At 45.6% G+C, this 19,718-nt stretch overlaps 1 protein-coding gene across 1 annotated transcript; it reads left to right on the plus strand.

The window, feature by feature from the left end:
* Positions 1-6,240: 6,240 nt before the first annotated feature.
* Positions 6,241-9,110, plus strand: GPR27 (G protein-coupled receptor 27). Its single transcript, XM_023249957.2, has one exon. It carries the CDS (start codon positions 6,619-6,621, stop codon positions 7,747-7,749), a length of 1,131 nt encoding a protein of 376 aa, XP_023105725.1. The 5' UTR covers positions 6,241-6,618; the 3' UTR covers positions 7,750-9,110.
* Positions 9,111-19,718: the final 10,608 nt, after the last annotated feature.

A 19,718-nucleotide genomic window follows, 5' to 3' on the forward strand; every position in this document is an offset into this window, starting at 1 on the left:
TTCCACGTGGCTTAATGTTTTCAAGGTTCATCCACACTGCAGCAGGAATCAGCACCTCATGCCTTTCTCTGAGTGAATATTCCATTATGTGGACATGCCACATTTTGGTTATCCATTCATCCACCGAAGGGCATTTGAATTGCTTCCTCCTTTTGGCTATTCTGAAAAAAGCTTCTATAAACAGTTGTATACAAATTTTTATGTGGACATTCTTTCATTTCTCTTCAGTATATATCTAGGAGTCTAGCTGGTTGATGTGGTCATTCTACATTTAACTTTTTAAGAAACGGCCAAACTGTTTTCCAAAGCACCTATACCATTTTACACTTCCACCTGCATTGTACGAGGGTTCCAATTTCACCGCATCACCACCAACATTTGTTACGGTCTATGTTTTTGGTAACAACCATCCTAGTTGGTGGGAAGTGTTATCTCACTATGGCATTTTCCTAATGATTAATGATGTTAAGCATTTTTCCTTGACTTTATTGGCCATTTGTATGCCTTTTTGGGGAAATGCCTATCCTACTCCCTTCTTAAAAATTTCATTTATTTATTTTGAGAAAGAGAGAGAGAGAGAGAGAGAGAGAGAGAGAGAGAGAGAATGAGTGAAGGAGCAGGAAGGGGGCAGAGAGAGAGGGAGAGAGAGGATCCCAAGCAGGCTCCGCACTGTCAGCACAGAGCCCGGCACAGGAATCGAACCCATGAACCATGAGATCATGACCTGAGCCAAAATCAGAGTCAGATGTTAACCTTAGCCACCCAGGCACCCTGCCTATCCAAGTCATTGGACCATTTTTTTTTATAATTGGATTATTTGTCTTTTTACTGTTGAGTTATAAGAGTTCTTTATATATCCTGTACACAGGATATGTATATAAATAACCTGAAAATTTGTCTCCCATTTTGTGGGTTGTCTTTTCACTTTCTTGAAGGTGTTCTTTGAAGCACAAACTTTTAAAAATGTTTTAGAAATCCAATTTATTTTTTCTTTTTTTAATTATCTTTTTTGGTGGTATATCAAAGAAATTACTGCATAATCTAAAGTCATGAATACTTATTCCTATGTTTTCTTCTAAGAGTTTTATAATTTTAGCTCTTACTTCTAGGAGTATAATCCATTTTGAGTTTCATTTTTGTATATGGTGTGAGGCAGGGGTCCAACTTCATTCTTTTGCATGTGCAGAACAGCAACCATTAAAAGTGTTTTCAATACAGTGTTACAATACACCATGCATATACACATGATATTCAGTCATTCATTCAACAAATACACACAGCAAGAACAATATTGTGAGATACGAACTGACAACTTTTCTTCCTCTGTTTTCCCCATTCCTTCCCAACATTCAAGCACAAAGCAGGGAGGCTTCCTTGCTTAGGAGAGGTTTATGTCACGGTAGCTTCCGGGGGCTTTTATTTTCCTAAATACCTAAATTGTGGAACCACAGAATTAGAGGAATGGACTCAATTCCAGAAAATCAAGGAAGAACTGGGTTCTCCCTCTGCCAGAGTAGATAGGGAGCCTCCAGAGATGAAGCAGAATGGAGGAGAAAGGGGAACTAACAGGGGATCTGTACTTGGCTCCCGGACATACTGGTGTGGATGCGTCTATATCATATACATCTCAGCTCGGATTCTCAACCCTCAGTGTGGCATGAGGCAGCTAAGATCACTAAACCACAACAGTTTACAAGGACAGGAACAAAACAGCAACAACTGAGCAAACATCATATGAAATACCTCACATATGCATACACACACTATTCTTAGTGCAGTGCTGCATACTGTGCAATCTGGGTGTTACCCTGGAGCTATGTCACCTCTTGAAGAAGCAAGGGGCCATGATGAAACCCAAGAAATATTTATAAGGTCGTAATCTCTTTCTCCACCAGCAAGGCAAAATGGTAACTCAGAGTCAGAAATCCTGTTTCTAGGAAGCAGTTATATTTCTTTCGCCTTTGATCTTATATGTGTGACATCAAACACATTTATTGAGAACCCACTATATGTAGGGCATCCTGCTAGTCTAAGTTGCGGTAGAAAATACAGAAGTCAATCAAGTCATGGTTAGCCAAGGCATTTATAGTCTGGTAAAAGCACACAAGAGTTACTGTAATTAACACTTATTACGCACCACCGGTGTGCACACCAGGTGCTACCCTCTTTGTAAATGGATCACATTTAACGGTATCTTCCTCACAACAAGCCTTTGAAGCTCAGAGTTTTAAAGAAGGCAAGGGACTTGGCTAAGGATGCACACTAGTAATCTGTGGGACTTGGATATGAACCGCGATACATCTAACTAACTCCCAGTCTATTTTCATTCCTGCAGTTATGACTCTCTCCCACGAGAGATTAATATGAATGCTATCCTTTAATAATCAAACATCCATTGGATGTAGACTCTGGCTCATGTTTTCTAAGAGTTAGGATAGGGGTTAAGTCAAGCAAACCTTCTCTAACTTGGTGTTCAACGCACCCATTGGCAGATGACTAGCCAAGGTCAGATGAAGGCCTGAGGCTGGACAAGAGTCATCAGGCAAATTCATTCCCATGACCATTGGACCCAGGGCTTTGACTGTATCTGTCAAGATGTGTCAGCCAGTTCCTCCAAACAGTCTAGATTCGCATTACCACTCACACTGTCTACATGTGCAGCAAAGAAGTGACATCATTGATTTGGCGGTGAAATCCCAACTTTTCTATCTAAAGCAAACAGAATTTTGGAAGGAAGAGTTTGGTTATAAGCAAAAGGCACAGAAAAATCTCATAGAGCTGTTTTGCTTTGAGATCCAGGAACTTAAGTCCATCCCTAAGAAACTATTTTAAAGTCTTCTCGGATGCTTCCTAGAAACAGTAAAAGGAAAATAAGTTGATTCTGGCAATAAAATGTTAATAGCTTTTCCTTAAGTATTAATCTACTGAACAAATGCTGAGAATGAAAGCAGCAGTCATATAAACGCTGAGATTTATATATTTTCTTTGCTGCTTCTGCTATTTGATCCTGGGCAAGTGACTAAACCAAATCTCAAACCCCGAAGAAAAGTATATTGAATCATACAAAAAAGTAGGAAACACAGAGAAATCTAAATGATAAAAGACGAATATCTCTTCCTTTGTGTCCTTTTCTGGAAAAAACTCTCCCCATTTGGGGTTATAGAACCATTTAACTTTCATTTTCTCATATACAAACTGGATTTCATCACTGAAGACCCTCAGAATTCAGTTGGTCCACCGTCCCATTCTGTAAATGGGAACATGTGAGATTCCATGAGGTGAAGTGACTTACCCAGTGTCGTGTGTACATTAGGACAAATAAGGTTATTATTTCAACTAAGTGGGAAGGGTGTTGACATAGGAATGAAAAGATCTGGATTCTCCTTTCCACACAGCCATTAATGAGACTTTCTGTATCAAATAAAAGTATTAGATTAGGTGCTTTTGAAAATTCCTTCCCTCCCTGAAGGTGCCATAATTCTGTGAACGTGAACATCAGTTGTTCTTGATTGTTTTTCTTTCTAGAAACTCAATAACTTTCTTTGCAGTTACGATAAAGAGGCAACATATACAAAGTTGTGAGTTCAGGCTCTGACCCCAATCCCAGCCCTCACATGTCCGTGTAGGGAAAGCCTGAACAAATTAACCTGTCTGCCTCATCTGCAAAATGAAGCCTGTCACAGTATCTGCTACATATGGTCCCCATAATGATTAAATGCAGTAACACATGTCAGGTATTCAACACAGTGCATGGCACATAGTAACAACTCAGTAAACAGAGGTCGCCATAATACCACCATAAAGGAACTAGATATGACGTCTTCGTGTGAGTTCTAAGAAAGGCACCCCTTCCTCAGGGCAGAAGCACCCCAAGTACTAAGGTCCACATCAAGACAGGATCTCATTCTCTACGGCTATGTGCCTGGCTTTAAAAACAAAACAACAGGGGCGCCCGGACGGCTCAGTTGGTTAAGCCTCAGATTGATCGCCACTCAGGTCACAATCTCACAGGTGTGAGACTGGACTCTTCGCTAAGCAGGAAATCTGCTTGGTATTCTATCTCTCTCTCTCTCTGCCCCTCCCTGGCTCCTGCATGCCTGCCTGCTCTCAATCAATCAATCAATCGACGTTTAAAAACACACACCCAAAACAACAACAACAAAACCAGTTTCCCAAACTCCCTTCCTGCTAGCGGTAGGCAGCCAACACTGTGTTGGTGTTTGCTGTAACAAAGGACTTCTGAAATGCTCTTCAGACAGGGCCTACTTGGATGGCAGGAACACTTTCCAACTGCCCTTTCCCTTTTTTTTTTTTTTTTTTTTCCAGCCTGGAATGCAGAAGTAATGGCTGGAGAGTCAGCACCTTACTGATCATACGGGAAGGACTAAAAGACTCAGAAATTCAGTCCTTGAGCCAATAATCGAACGCCAGCAACCACTGACTTCTGGACTTCTTGTTCAGAAACTCATGTCCATATTTAAGCTACCCTTATCAAAACACACTTCCTAACCAAAAAATATCCTCCAAAATCTATTTTTCTCTGCTGTCAACAGATATTTGCAGACTTCCTGGTCAGCTGCCTACTTGCTCCTGGCCACTTAGGGGTCCTAAGTCTTTGGCCATCACTTAGATTTTGGCAAAAGGTCCAAGCTGTCCTTGAGGTCCTTTCTACTCAGTGTGGTGTGTGGACCAGGAACACAGCGTCACCTAGCAACATGTTGGACATGCAGAATCTTTGGTTCCATCCCAGACCTACTGAGTCATAATCTGCATTTTAACAGCATCCCAGGGATATCTGTGTACATTAAAGTCTGAGGCTCCGGACTAGACTTTCAGGGTCTATTCTGTCCTTCCTCTTAATTAAGCACTACTGCCAAAAGAATCTTCCTGAAGCACAGTTCTAACAATGTCACTCTCCTCGGAAAACTTCAGGGCACCTCACTGCTTACAGATGAAATTTTTGACTCCTCAGCCTGACACTCAAGGCTTTCTATGATCTTATGTCTTCCTGGAAATGTCCATCAAAGTGCCTGCCATGTCCATAGTAGGTGGGCAATAAATAATGTTCTGCATAAAAGAAAAGAAAAGTGAGTGTACCTGAGAAACAACATATTTCTCAATTCTGGCTGTACTACGCTAGGCATTTGGGATAGACTAGTACAAAAAACAGACATGGTCCCTTGCCTTCATGGAGCTTAGAGACTGGCTGGAAGGATAGAATTTTAAAACACGAATAAAACTATGCAATGATAAATGATAAGCGCTAGATAAAAAAAAAAAAAAACATAAAATAAAATAAATGATCAGGCAGTGATACAGAGTAAGGTGGCCTGGTCAGAAGGATGGCCCCAAAGAGTGGAGTGGGGTGGGGTGGGGTGGGGAGCAGCCTGCTGGACCAGGCTGGGGGACGGCGCGAGCAAAGCCTTGAGAGAATTTCAGGATCGGAAGATCGGCTGCCCTTTCAGGCTCACCCAGAAAACAGACTCCCTGGGGGGCTATGGGGTGCACCTTCCAGGTCACTTAAGAGAAAACGCTGAATTTCTTTTCCCTCACATATGTCTTCACTGGGACCACGGGTTAGGCCGAGAGCAGGGCTCGCTGCAGAGTCGCGGGGAGTCCAGCCCTGGAAATTAGACCTAGAGATACTCGAATCCGCCACTTCCTGGCTCGCAACTCCCTTGAGCCCTAAGCTTCTGCTCCCTCAGGTACTAAGTGAGGTTAAGAAAAGAAGCAACTTTGCAGTCACTGTGAACGTCAGGTTGATAACGCTTGAAAAGCTGCCCAGAACACTGCCACCCACATCGGTGCTCACCTGAACGTCGGCGGCTACATGATTACGACGGTGACGATCACTACTGTTAATCATTAGCTAGTGGGCAGAAGGCTCTACCCACAGATTCCTGCCCGCCCCCCCTCCCCCCAGGCCTCCCGACCCTGCCATCCCTAGCCACCTCCCCCCTGCGCACGGCCACCGTGACCCCAGCGCGGGCGCCAGACGCCGCCGCCGGACCCCCGTTACCTGGGGCCAAACGCGACTTGTCGCCACCTTGCGTCCTGGGCCCTGCCTCCCTCCCGGCCGCCTCCCGGCCCCGCGGCTGGCCGCGGCGGCGCCCCCCAGCCCAGCCCGGCCCGGGCGGCGCGGGCTGCCTCGGCGGGGCTGGCGGCGGCGGCCACGCTGCGCGCTCCGGCAGAGGGGAGGGGGCTCCGCGGCGGCGGCGACGGCGGCGGCGGCGGCAGCAGCGGCAGCGGCGGCGGCGGCGGCGGTGGCGGCGGGCCCGGCGGGGGGCAGAGCCAAGAGGCGCGGCGGCGGCGGAGGAGGAGAAGGAGGAGGATGCGGGGGGCTGCGGGCGGCGGCACGGCCCTGTCCGCAGTGAAGCCCGCGGCGCCCAAGGTGCAGGGAGTGGCCGTCGCCTCCTGCGCGCATCATTCCTGAGATGGCGGCGGCGCGGCGGCGGCTCGGAGAGCCCGGGAGGGGCCAGCCGGCCGCGGGCTGAGCCCCGCCGGCCGGGGAGCTCGCCCCGGGGCCCGCGCGGCGGCGGAGCCCGGGCCGGGCGGGCCTGGGGAGCGGCGAGGCCGGGAGCGGCCCCGGAGCGGAGCGCACGGCCTGGGGAGGCCGCGATGGCGAACGCTAGCGAGCCGGGCGGCGGCGGCGGCGGCGAGGCGGCCGCCCTGGGCCTCAAGCTGGCCACGCTGAGCCTGCTGCTGTGCGTGAGCCTGGCGGGCAACGTGCTGTTCGCGTTGCTCATCGTGCGGGAGCGCAGCCTGCACCGCGCCCCGTACTACCTGCTGCTCGACCTGTGCCTGGCCGACGGGCTGCGCGCGCTCGCCTGCCTCCCGGCCGTCATGCTGGCGGCGCGGCGTGCGGCGGCCGCGGCGGGGGCGCCGCCGGGCGCGCTGGGCTGCAAGCTGCTCGCCTTCCTGGCCGCGCTCTTCTGCTTCCACGCCGCCTTCCTGCTGCTCGGCGTGGGCGTCACCCGCTACCTGGCCATCGCGCACCACCGCTTCTACGCCGAGCGCCTGGCCGGCTGGCCGTGCGCCGCCATGCTGGTGTGCGCCGCCTGGGCGCTGGCGCTGGCCGCGGCCTTCCCGCCGGTGCTGGACGGCGGCGGCGGCGACGACGAGGACGCGCCGTGCGCCCTGGAGCAGCGGCCCGACGGTGCCCCGGGCGCGCTCGGCTTCCTGCTGCTGCTGGCCGTGGTCGTGGGCGCCACGCACCTCGTCTACCTCCGCCTGCTCTTCTTCATCCACGACCGCCGCAAGATGCGGCCCGCGCGCCTCGTGCCCGCCGTCAGCCACGACTGGACCTTCCACGGCCCCGGCGCCACCGGCCAGGCGGCCGCCAACTGGACGGCGGGCTTCGGCCGCGGGCCCACGCCGCCCGCGCTCGTGGGCATCCGGCCGGCGGGGCCCGGCCGCGGCGCGCGCCGCCTCCTCGTGCTCGAGGAGTTCAAGACGGAGAAGAGGCTGTGCAAGATGTTCTACGCCGTCACGCTGCTCTTCCTGCTCCTCTGGGGGCCCTACGTCGTGGCCAGTTACCTGCGGGTCTTGGTGCGGCCCGGCGCCGTCCCCCAGGCCTACCTGACGGCCTCCGTGTGGCTCACCTTCGCCCAGGCCGGCATCAACCCTGTCGTGTGCTTCCTCTTCAACAGGGAGCTGAGGGACTGCTTCAGGGCCCAGTTCCCCTGCTGCCAGAGCCCCCAGACCACCCAGGCCACCCTCCCCTGCGATTTGAAAGGCATCGGCTTGTGAGGGGCTCTCCTGCCTCGTACGCCCCACCCGGCCTTTCCCTTTGGCTCGGACAGTGACGTCGTTTCTCTCTCTTATGCCCCCTTCTTAATTTTCTAAGCTGCCTTCAAAATGACTCTCAAAGTGGTTAAGCACTTGGATTGTACAGACTACTTTTTTTTTGGTGGGGGGGGGGGAGGGAGGGATGGGTTTCGATGTTCCAGCCCCACCTCCAGCTCCGTGCATTTGTCCTACTAAGTATATTTTCATCCTGAACAATAGGCCTTGGAGTCTTTGTACTGGTACTGACGTCTTTTATCCCATGTGTTCCTTTTTTTTTTTTTTTTTTTTTTTTTAATAAAGCCTACACTAATTTTCTTCATGCAACGTTTCCTAAAGACCTTGGCCAGTTTTCTACAGAAGCTATTTTTGACAACCTCAAGTGGCATTACATTTCGCAGTGAAGTAGAGGAACCTAGGGGACTTCACAAGTTCGATTTCTTGAGGGTCTTCTGTGGGAAGCAGGAGAAAGGGGGGGAGGGGAAATTGTCGTCAGTTCCCCCTTGAGTTGCCGGCCGTGGGGTCAGTTGTGCTGCTCTGGTTCTTTGAAAGCGTTGAAAACTTTGTTCAGTATGGGTAATGAATTTGAAGAGCAGAAATGGCAGCGTAAAGTAGCGAGGCAGTGTTTTTTCAGCAGTGACAAGTGACAAGATTTGTTTCCTACCTTACTTTATACTACTAGAAAAATACACATCAGCGGCAACAACTGCTCTCTGTATTATACCAATCTTGAGTGGAAACATTTCTGTAAAATTGTAACTTTTAAAAAGAGTAAAAGTGTTTTGGTCAGTGATGGTGTGGAGAAAAAAAAACCAGTATTGCATGTTTTTGTACTGATTGTGGTTCACGGATTGGGAAGGCTCTGGGAAGCAGAGTCAGAACTAAGTCAGAATTGCTTAGGTATTTTTTGCCAATAAAAATGAAAATACGTTTATGGAAACAGCTTGTGCTTTGAGACGCCCAGTTTTATTCTGTCTTATGAAACTAATTTCCACTTTGAAAACTGTTCTCCTTTTGTTCATGGTATCAATGAATGGAATATAATGATAACTCTACTTCTACAAGACAAAGCATTTCCTTAAAATGTTTGCTAGGTTAAGCTGTGCTGTTCATCTGATGGATATTTTAAATTAATAATGACAACCATACTTTTAAATATTTGGTAGACACACTGTAATCTTAAACGGAAAGACTAAATTCTGCAAGTACTGTATAATATTTTTTGCTTATAATGCTACATTTTTATTAATGTACCTTCCGTTTTGAGGATTTATATCTGTATTTCTCTTTGCATTATACAAATATACCAGTATTTTCATTCTGGAGTGGTTTCTTGTTGCTGTTGTTTGAGACTGTGACTGGTACTGATACACTTCTAAATACGGTATTCGTTCCATTATCCTGTGAGTGCATGGCTCTTGAGTTGACCATCAGAATATCTAAGGCATTTGGAGTCTAGCTAAGATACAAGATAAAAAGATGCACATCTTTTCTTTAAAGGAACGCAGTAGTATATATTGCTTTAAAACTTTTTTTTTTTAATTTTTTTTTCAACGTTTATTTATTTTTGGGACAGAGAGAGACAGAGCATGAACGGGGGAGGGGCAGAGAGAGAGGGAGACACAGAATCGGAAGCAGGCTCCAGGCTCTGAGCCATCAGCCCATAGCCTGACGCGGGGCTCGAACCCACGGACCGCGAGATCGTGACCTGGCTGAAGTCGGACGCTTAACCGACTGCGCCACCCAGGCGCCCCTAAAACTTTTTTTAATAAACATACGGAAGACGAGTGTGAGCAAAGCGATCATTTTGATAAAAACAATAAATATGAGCACAGTAAATATGTTGAAATTTATTGTAGTTCATATTGTATAATATGAACTATTAAGTATTCAGTGCAAGAGGGATAAGTCATAATGAGGGTGTGGCGAATTTATCTCTGATAAATGGTCAGCAGTATTCTTTTTTGTCCGCAGAAGACAGTCTGAAGATGGTCTCATAGTTGGAAAATACAAGTAACAATTACCTTCTTCCTCCCCAGGTCGTGAGACCAGGTAGATGTTAATTATCCGACAGCCACTTGCCAGAAATCTCAGCTAACCCAAAGACAGACAGGCCCAGGCTCTTCATCTAACCCTCCTCTGCCTCCCAGGGATCCAAGTTCAAAACAACAGAAGTCACTAAGCCCATGTGATTTGTAGACTATTTAGCACCTGGCATGGAGCAAGGCCCAAACCATTTGACCCCTGAACATCTTCAGCCTTAGGCAGCAACCTGACTGTTGAGACAACCCGTTCAGACTGCTCTCTATATATGGATTTGAGTTCGTGGTTGTTTTTTAACAGGAAAATCCATAAACCCGTGATTCTCAAATTTTAATATACATAAGAATTACCTGAAGTGCTTGCATGGTCCAGAGATTATTAGGAGGGGTTGTGGGTGGATCCAAGAAAGAACATCTTTAAGAAGCACACCGGTTGGCTGGAGATATACCAACAGGCCTTTGTTCAAAGATTTACTTTATTATTTTATTTCTTAAAAAAATGTATTTGTTTTGAGAGAGTGAGCGAGCAAACACGAGTCAGGGCGGGGCAGAGAGAGACAGGGAAAGAGAGCATTCCACACAGGCTCCGTGCTGTCAGTGCAGAGCCCAACCCGGGGATCGAACCCACGAACTGTGAGATCATTACCTGAGCCAAAATCATGCGTGGGACGCTTAAGTGACTGAGCCACCCCGGTGCCCCTCAGACAGAGATTCACTTCAGATGGCATGTCTACACATTCGATTATGTGGTTCTGTTTTGTTGTGCTTCATTCTGATTAGGTGGATGATTTCTAATGAGAGTTCAGGTGAAGAGTAATGAGAAATGACAGTCAACTGTAAAAGAAACAGAAGAACAAAGAGGCAGAGAAGCGAGCTGTCTAGGGGAATGGTGTAGAGATGCAAAAAGCCCCTCACACCTCAACAGCTTTTTGGATCAATGAATCTATTAACATGTACTTTGATTGCTAATTAATAAAACATCATCAAGAAAAAGTTTAGTTGCGTTTCAGAATACTCATCAATTGCCGGACAGGTACAAAGTCTTTGGGGAAGACTTCTATTAAAATAGCACATTTGTTTACTTGGGAAGTTTATTTAGCACGTCTCCACCCCTCCCACTCTCCCGTGAGATAAACAGGTAATCACTGCACTTGAGGCAATGGAAAATAGATTTCATGTACATAAATCTTCATCTGAATGTCCTGGCATGGAACTGTTGGTTCAAAACTATGCATTTTTACGTGTTTTGATATCCTACGTCTATAAGCTTTGCAGAAAAAGGGTATCTATTTACATTTCCACCTAACTGTTCCTTTTTTAAAAAAAGAAATATCTCAAGTGGGGAAGCATATAACAAGCCAATAAACAATGACAATAATCTATTTAGTATCCAGCCTTGACAAATCTTGTCATTTTTTGCCATATTTGTTTCCACTTTCCTTTTCTTTCTTGACTTTTTTTTTTTACTTTTCCTTCTTTCTTTGTCCCTCTTCTCTATTCCCTCTCTCCACTCTTCTCTCTCTCCCTTTCCTTTTTTCCTTTCTCTTTTTGAAAGATGTAAAACATGGCACAATTACTTTTGCCAAGTCTTGGATCTCACCCCCCCCCCCCCCGCCTTCTCAAGTGCCTTGCCCACTAAAAGATAACAGGTGCTGAGTCCTAGGGCTGAGCTAGGGTTTCCTTTTGCAGAGGGATGGGGGGTGGGTGGGGTGGGATCCAGTCTAACCTTTACCATCTTTCTAAGGCCTGCAGGATGGAATGCAAAGACATCCTCCCTTTGATGATGACCTTTGTATATGCTCTCCTTGCAAAGCCTATGTCCCCTTCTCTGGGAATCTCTCACCAATCCCTCCAGAGCAGAGGCAATATTTGCAGTATTTAAGAACTGGGATGGCATAGGTGGAACTCACCTGTATACCCATACCTCTGGGTCCTGGTGAACATTGGGTTCGTGCTGGACCCAGATCCAAGACTTTGCAAGCCTTTCTTGGCCCAGCCACCCTCCTCCGGGCTCTCCTGGTGCACTGTGTTTACCTGTATGAATCCTCGTGTATGCCCGTGGCTCTCAGCTCCCTTAGCTTTCACCTCTGTCCTTTCCTTTCCCAGGCCCTGCCCTCCAGCCGCTCCACAACTGCCATACCCTGAACAGATTGCAATGGGTCAAGTCTTTGCATGTATTGTTCCTTGTGTCTAAAGTCCTCATGCCCATTCCCCAATGCAACTGCTACTAAGCGTTCAGATGTAAGGTGTGAATTCCTAGACATTAGGAGTCAACTAGCTGCCACGGGGGAGGGGAGGGGGTAAGACGGTTCTAGGGCAAACCCTGCAAAACGTTCCAGTCTCCAAACCTACTCTTTAGATCTGAGGGCCATGGTGGGTTGAGTAGCAAGTTTATGGTCTTACTGGCATTCTGAATTGTCTGTGTGCTGAGATATCTGGGGTTAGAAAGTGCAGTGGATGTAAAATATTGTTCTCCATTCACCTGGCAGATGTGTCATTCTGTGTCACCTGCCAAGGCCGCTGAGCTTCAGGACCCTCTCCATGAGAGGCAAAGGAGGTAATGGGAAACTGTCTCCACCCACTCACATTCTAGACCAAAATCAATAATATACTTTGCATTGCTTTTTAGCTGCTTCTGGAGTGAACAGAAGTTAAAGCAAACTTAGTCTGAGTCGAAGGGGTTCTTTATGCCTTTTCCTCAACTTAGACAAGACCCTGGGGGTTCAACCCAGCCCAAGAATAGAGCTCTCTTGTCTTCCCCCAGCCCTACCACTTCCTTTCTTTGGGGGTGTTTTTGGTGAGGATTTGGCATTGGGAGCCACAGCAGCCATCTTGCAACCATGAGGAGAGATACTGTCAACACAGTGAAGGTAACAGACCAGAAAGGCATCTATTTTAACAGAGGTGAGCTGCTTAACCAAACAAGCAAGCTCATGGGATGCCTGCGTGGCTCAGCAGGTTAAATGTCTGACTCTTGGTTTCTGCTCAGGTCACGACTGCACAATTTGTGGGACTGAGCCCCACATTGGGCTCTGTGTTGACAGCTTGGAGCCTGCTTGGGATTTTGTCTCTCTCTCTCTCTCTCTGCCCCTCCGCTACTTAAACTCTCTCTCTCTCTCTCAAAATAAATAAACATTAAAAAAAAACCCATAAGCAACCTCATACCTATAGACTCCTAGTCTTGAAATAGAAACTACTATTGCTTCAGGCACTAATAATGATGCTTTTTGAAGCAACAATTACCGGCAACAGTACTTAAAATATTCGATTCCCTTCGCTCCTTTGACAGGAATACTTGATATCCTAGAACTGTATTTAAAAAGTTAAAAAAAAATTAGACTTATTTAAATCACTCACTCTTTCCAAGTATCAGGTCATTCAGCCTGCTGTTGACTGTTGAATTAACCTGCCTTTGGAAAAAGAGGAACTTTGACCTGATTTCTTAGAATGAAATAAACCTAGAAGATGAAAAAGACTACCTATTACCAGGCTAGTTTTGACCAGTGTATGTTTAAGATTTTGACATCATAAATCTAGTTACAGGAAAATGGAAAACCACTTGAATAAACCCATGGACAGTAATCAATTCGTATTGTAAGCTAATAAGCAGCCAGTTTCTGTGTGTTGGGCAGGGCGGGAGGAGACGGGGATATGGAAGGTCCCCGTATGCTAATGAGTTAGCAAGCTAATTGGAGACACCTAGCAAACGTGCCTCGAGCCACAAATCAAGTCAGAACATAATATATGTCCAAAGCAGGCCCTAGATAAGGCCCTTGGGGATAATGAGGAGATCAGACATCATCATCAATTGTCTGGGATCTCTGGTTACCCAAGTGAGGAAAGGAGGAAAAACCGGAAGACTGGAACAAAATTGTCCAGTTTTCTTCTTCCCCCTCCTCTTGGGTTCTTCTTACCTTCTGACTCCCACATTCTCCTCACCCTGGTGTCCATTAAAAAAAAATAAAGTCCTCTAAGTGAAATAAAACCACGTAATTCTCTGCTCAACATTTTCTGTTCCAATTCTCCCCAGATGTCCAAGCGCCAGTAAGGAATGTGGTCATTTTAATGGAGGAAATTTGTTATATAAAATCTTGCTTCAAGGAGAGCCCGCAAAGCCATTATTAATTAGACAAGTCAGAACTTAACAGAAATGAAACAGGTAGTCCTCAAGAAGACCACTCCACTTCCCTGCCAAAAGAAGAAAGAGTAGCAGGCTTTCACTACAGAAAAAGGTATTTTGTGCTTTTGGTCAAGGAAAAAGCAGGGGGAAAGCCTTAGTAGGTATTTAGTGCATCCTGTGTCCTGCATGCAGTCATTTAAGAGAAACAGGCAGCTTGAAATTTGTTATCTGAAAGCCTCAAGTCTTGAAGTCACTTCAAATTACATGGTGAAAACATGCAAAAACATTTTAAGCTGCAATGTCAAGGCATAAATACAATTCTCTTATTTCTCTGTAACATCAAGGAGATGGGTACATTAAAGCTAATATTACTTGGCTTCTAGGAGGAATAATTTCGCCATTTATAAATAAAGATTTAAGTGACCAGTCTACTCTAGGTGGAGAACATATAAACTGTTGGCTAAGTACAGATGTAAAAATTTCCCTGATTGATTTCTACTACCTGAATGTGCCAATCTACGGAGCTTTCTAGGATATGCCAGGATATGATATGTGAGAGGAGCACATTGTTTTTTGGTTAGGCCCTGTGTTGGAACCTGGTCAGGGCAATAAATGGTTTCATTTTCCTGAACTACAGACGTGCTGTAATTCCAAAAGGCTTTGGAAAATTATTAAAGTTTCGATGCTGACTTAATACATGCCGTATTAGAATATTCTCCAGAGATCATGAAATGTAAAATGCATGTGGAGATGAAACTTTTCCATGTCTTCGTCACTTCACATTTTATTTTCTCCCCGCTTATTCCTCCATATATTTTCCCCAACGTGTTTCCTGAGCACTGACCAATTTGCATGGCAATGTGCTTAGTAGAAGAGGAAGAAGGAGACGAGACAGGGAGGAACCCCTGTCGCAGGTTCGCATCAGGGATAGCGACATAAAGAGTGTAACTGTACATTGTGTAATTCTTTCAACCCAGTCACGAGCAGTGTAATTTGCATATCTATCTTGAGGAATTATGGGATACCCGGAGCTATTTCTAGAATTTGATTTGCATAATTGTTCTAATCCTTTATGAGTATGGTGACATGTGGTCTGACAAAAGATTTCCTTTTAATTTCTAAGTTTCCTTATAAGTTTTAGAAAGGTATTAGAATTAAACACCTTTAGATATATATTTAATAACCTGCCTCTATTGAAAGGAACACAGTTATACAAAGGCATAATTAGTCTTCTGCTAATGGCATATTACTTTACTTTTTGCTACTTGAAAAAACAGCTTTGTTCACTCAAAGTTTGTCACTTAAAGTCTTTTTTTTTCTCTTCCCTTTATCTCGCGCTTCTTGGTGAGATTAAAATTCATTTAAACATCCTAAGAAAATTTACAGTCATAAAGGGCCTCAGGGACATTCCCTGTCTCCAAAATTTCTTAATCCAGGGATAGAGGACATATTTGAATTAAGAGGAGTGGCATAGAGAAATGGATTTATGCATTTTCTTAGGTCTGGAGAATTAATATTTTCATGACCAAAATACATAAGTGAGTTCAGCCATTACTGGTTTGAGGATTATTCTTCCATTTGATTATCAGGTTCTCATGAAGATATTATTTCAGGGCTGCGATAAAGAGGAAAACCCCAGTATGGATGTCTGAACACTGCTCTCAAGCCTCAGACTCCCCTTTTCTTTTTGCCCTACAGCCGAGCTACCCAGCCCCAGCAGGCAGGAATTCTCAGGTTGGCCCTGCCTCCTGATCACAGTGAAATCTACGAACAACCAAACTGCCTGCCTAGTGCCCCCTGGACTGATGTGCGCCTGCCCCACCCTTGCCAGCAGATCCCAGGAGTCATAAATCTTGTCACATCCTTTGGGGGTGTGCCATCACCAGTCCCCAAATGCCCATCAGTTTTGGGTGGGGGGCTGATCCCACTCTCTGCAGGACAGCTGCTAAATGAAAACACGGACGCTATGTTTTTCAAGGCCACAGAATGAAGTCTGAAGTGTAACGAAATGATGCACTTTGGGAAAGAATGACTCCATTAGGATTGATTAGGGGAGAGGTGGAAGTGTTGGATAGAGACCCAAAATAAGAGTGGCTCAATTGTTTCTCTGGGGTTCTGGAGGCCTGCTTCAGGAGGTGATCCAGCGACTGGCTAGTGGGTCAGCTCCATTATCTTCCCCAAGTGCCTCCTACCCTCGGGGCTCAAAGTAGCCAGGTTCATTACTGAATCTCCCTATTGGGGAGGAAGTGGAGCGTGATGTCCTTTGAAGCAAGTGGGGCAGAGGACTGGTGCTCACATTCCACTGCTAAGATCTCAGTCATATGGCCACACCTAGCCAAAGGATACTGGTAAATGAAGTCTCTAGATGGCTAGATGAGTGGCCATGTGCCTAGCTAAAACTTTTGGGGGAAGGGGAAGGAGGCAGAGGAGAGGAACGAAGGAAGGAAGCAAGCAAGGAAGGAAGGAGGGGAGAAGAGAAGAGAACGTGAGAATAAAGGAATGAATTAGGGAAGACAGATGGAGTTTACCAGTCATGTCTTCAAGGATTTTCCCAAATCCTTCTCACCAAACCCAGGGAAATTAATAGAGAATACTAACATTTGCTATCCAAAGGACTACTGGCTGCAGACGACATTCAACTCCCCAGAACCCAATCACAACACCATAGTTGGCATATTCTCCTGTGAGTCTCTTACTTTGAGCAGCAATTATTTTCTTTTAAAATTTTATACAGGAGAAAATATTCTTTCGTATGTTCTTATGCCAGGCCTGAGATATTTTTCTCCTCCATTTTGAACTCCAACTTGGGATATGAAAAATGTATCTCAAGAGTAAATGGGTAGGGGCATAGGCTGATCAGTGAAAGGACCCTAGCAAGGTCCAAGCAGAGAGCTGCCCTTAAAAGAAAATGGACTGATATCATCAGTAACACACAAGACTGTGGCTCCCTTTCCCTTAAGAGGCCCTTTCTATCGAGGACAAGACTGATTTGCTTCAAGGCCACACAGGAGAGGCAGAGGTCCTGGGGTGAGAAGCAGTCAGGTAGAGCTGGCTTTGAGATGGGGACTGCTGAGAAGATACTGGATGATGAATACATGAGGCTGTCTTACACAATTTTGATTACTTTCATGTTTAAATATTTCCATAATGAAAGGTTTTTGTTTTGCTTGGCTGAACCACACACACTGAAGCCCAGCCTCAGTCCTGCCTAATGGGAACAGGTCCGTACTCAGTCGCACTCAGAAAACTCAATCTGTGAAGCTTCTCAATAGCTATTCAAATCTCATTTAATTAAAAAAACCACAATTTTCTTCAACTTTTTTTTGTGAAGCTTTTGAATTTCTGTGACAAAAACATTTTTCATAAATTATATCACATTTTAATCAAGATGGTGAAATCTGGATTTGAACAATGTGGAAATTTGCTCAGAAGTCTACTCCAAAGATGTGAAATCTTTCATCTCCTCTTGAGGTTATCTGAGCCTGTGGCCTTAAGCTTTAATGAGTGGCTTATTAAAAAATTTCTCCCTTGAAACAGTAAACTATACAGCTGACATACAATTGATATTTCTTTTTTAATATATACATATTTTTTACTTTAGAGAGAGAAAGAGAAAAAGAGAGCACATGTGAACCCCCCGGGGGAGAGGGGTGGAGGGAGAAAGGGAGAAAATCTCAAGCAGGCTCCACGCTCAGTGTGGAGCCTGACACGGGACTTGATCCCACAACCCTGGGATCATGACCTGAGCCAAAACCGAGAGTCAGACTTTTAACCAACTGAGCCACCCAGGCACCCCACAACTGGTATTTCTTTGGTTGGCTATTAGAATGTATCAAGTATTTACCTTTCCATTCTTTTGAATATAAATGGTAGTTTTCTATTTGTGTTTTTTAGTTTTTAGAATACCTATTTGGTAGAGCCCCCATTTGGGGGTTTAATTTTTTAATACTGTTGTTTCAAATTTTGTCTGATACTGAAACAAAATTGATATGAGCAGACACAAAGTATCTTCAGACGACACCAGTGGGTTTCGTAGGGGGACAATTTACCCCTACCTACTCATTTGGTAATGCCTAGAGACATTTTGGGGTGTGACGGCTTAGGGGAACTACTGGCATCTAGTGGGCAGGAGACAGGGATGCTGTTAAACAGCCTACAGAATACGGGACCGTGCCTCACAACAAAAACTGGCCTGGCCCAGGAAGTCAGTAGCGTCAGTGTTGACAAATCCTGGATGAAAGTGAGCGAATGCCTGGAAATACCCCCCAGCTGCCCCTGCAGGGCGCAGGCCCCGTTTTGCCTGGCTGTGGCACAGCTCATGAGTGCGTGTTCCAGGCCTTCATGATGATGAAAGTCCGCCGTGGACACAATGGTACACACTGTGTACGTACATGACACAGCTTACCCCGGGCATTTGCCCCATGATTTTCTACTTTCTTGCCTTTCAATCTCTTGTGGCATATGTACGTTTTATTAAAATGCTTACTAATGTGAGTTACTCAGTTACAATCTGCTGCGATAAGTATTTTGAGGATTTATAGCTCCAGTAACATAGAATGAAATCTGGAGATATATAGGAACGTGGGGCTAGGAGAGGGGGCAGTTCAGAAGCTATCACCTGGGAGGGTATGCCTGGAGGATGACCGAGGTCAACAAACCAAGGGAGCCGGCTGCACAGCCTCCTCAGGGCCAGCAGGAGAGCCAGCACCAGCCAGGCTGCACCCAGGCCTGCTTCCCTAGCGTAATTCAGAGGAGCTTTGAATAGACTCCTCAAATGAGCTATGTAACCCACTAAAGTTCTCAAGCAGGACCCTTCTGTGAAGGTCCCTCTAGAAGTCGTGGTGGGAGAAGAAAAAAAAAAAAAACATCCCAAAACAGAGATTCATTTATGCTTGAGGATCCCAGGGACTTTTGAGGGTGGCAAGAAAAGGCAGACATTAGCTACTTCTTCCACTTCTCATCTAGTTACAAAGGTGTCTCGTAAAGGGGTTTCATGGGGAAGCAACAGTTCTATAAAGCATATTCCTTTGTTCTTTCTCAGTGGCTCTCAACCATGGGTGCACCTTAGAATCAAATAAGTAGCTTCCAAAAAAAAAAAAATCCCAACACCCAGGCCTCACCCCAGACAAACTGAACCAGAATAAGGGTGATAGATAATGGGGGGGGGGGAGTGGTCCTTCAAGAACAGTGTACTAATGGCATCTCGACTCTTGGGAGATGTGTGCTCTGAAAAGTGCCCTGACTTTTGGGGGAGTCAGAGTAGAGGGTAATAAATTTACTTAAGGATTATGTTGTCAAAGATACTAGAAGATAAACAGTTCTCTTTAGTACCGTAGGGTGTACTGACTGTTAACAAATCAGGGGGAAGATGTCTAAGAACCAAAGAAATATTAATTCTGGGGATATTACTGGAAATACAGGGCAACATGTTAGAAGAGAATGATCGTAAAAGGTTGTCAGTGAATTTTAGGCAGTGATCCTCACTGAATACCAAAACTGTCCTGTTTTTAAAACTAAAATGGTCCCCAACTTTAATCCTCTAAAAAAATGAAGTTAGAAAATTCTGAATGGGATGAGGTTTCTGATACTGAAACCAATGAAGAAGAAAATTGGCTTAGATGAGTGATCTATCACTGGACTGACTTTACAGAGCTCCAACACTAGAACAACACTGAAATGCTGGGAAGAAAAAAGGCCTTCAGTTAGATGAGAGGGTTTGTAAGGAAAGACTTTTAGCACAAACTTCTCTATGCTCAAAAAAAGATGTTGCT

The sequence above is a fragment of the Felis catus genome, chromosome A2, assembly GCF_018350175.1.
Source record: "Felis catus isolate Fca126 chromosome A2, F.catus_Fca126_mat1.0, whole genome shotgun sequence".
Lineage (NCBI taxonomy): Eukaryota > Metazoa > Chordata > Mammalia > Carnivora > Felidae > Felis > Felis catus.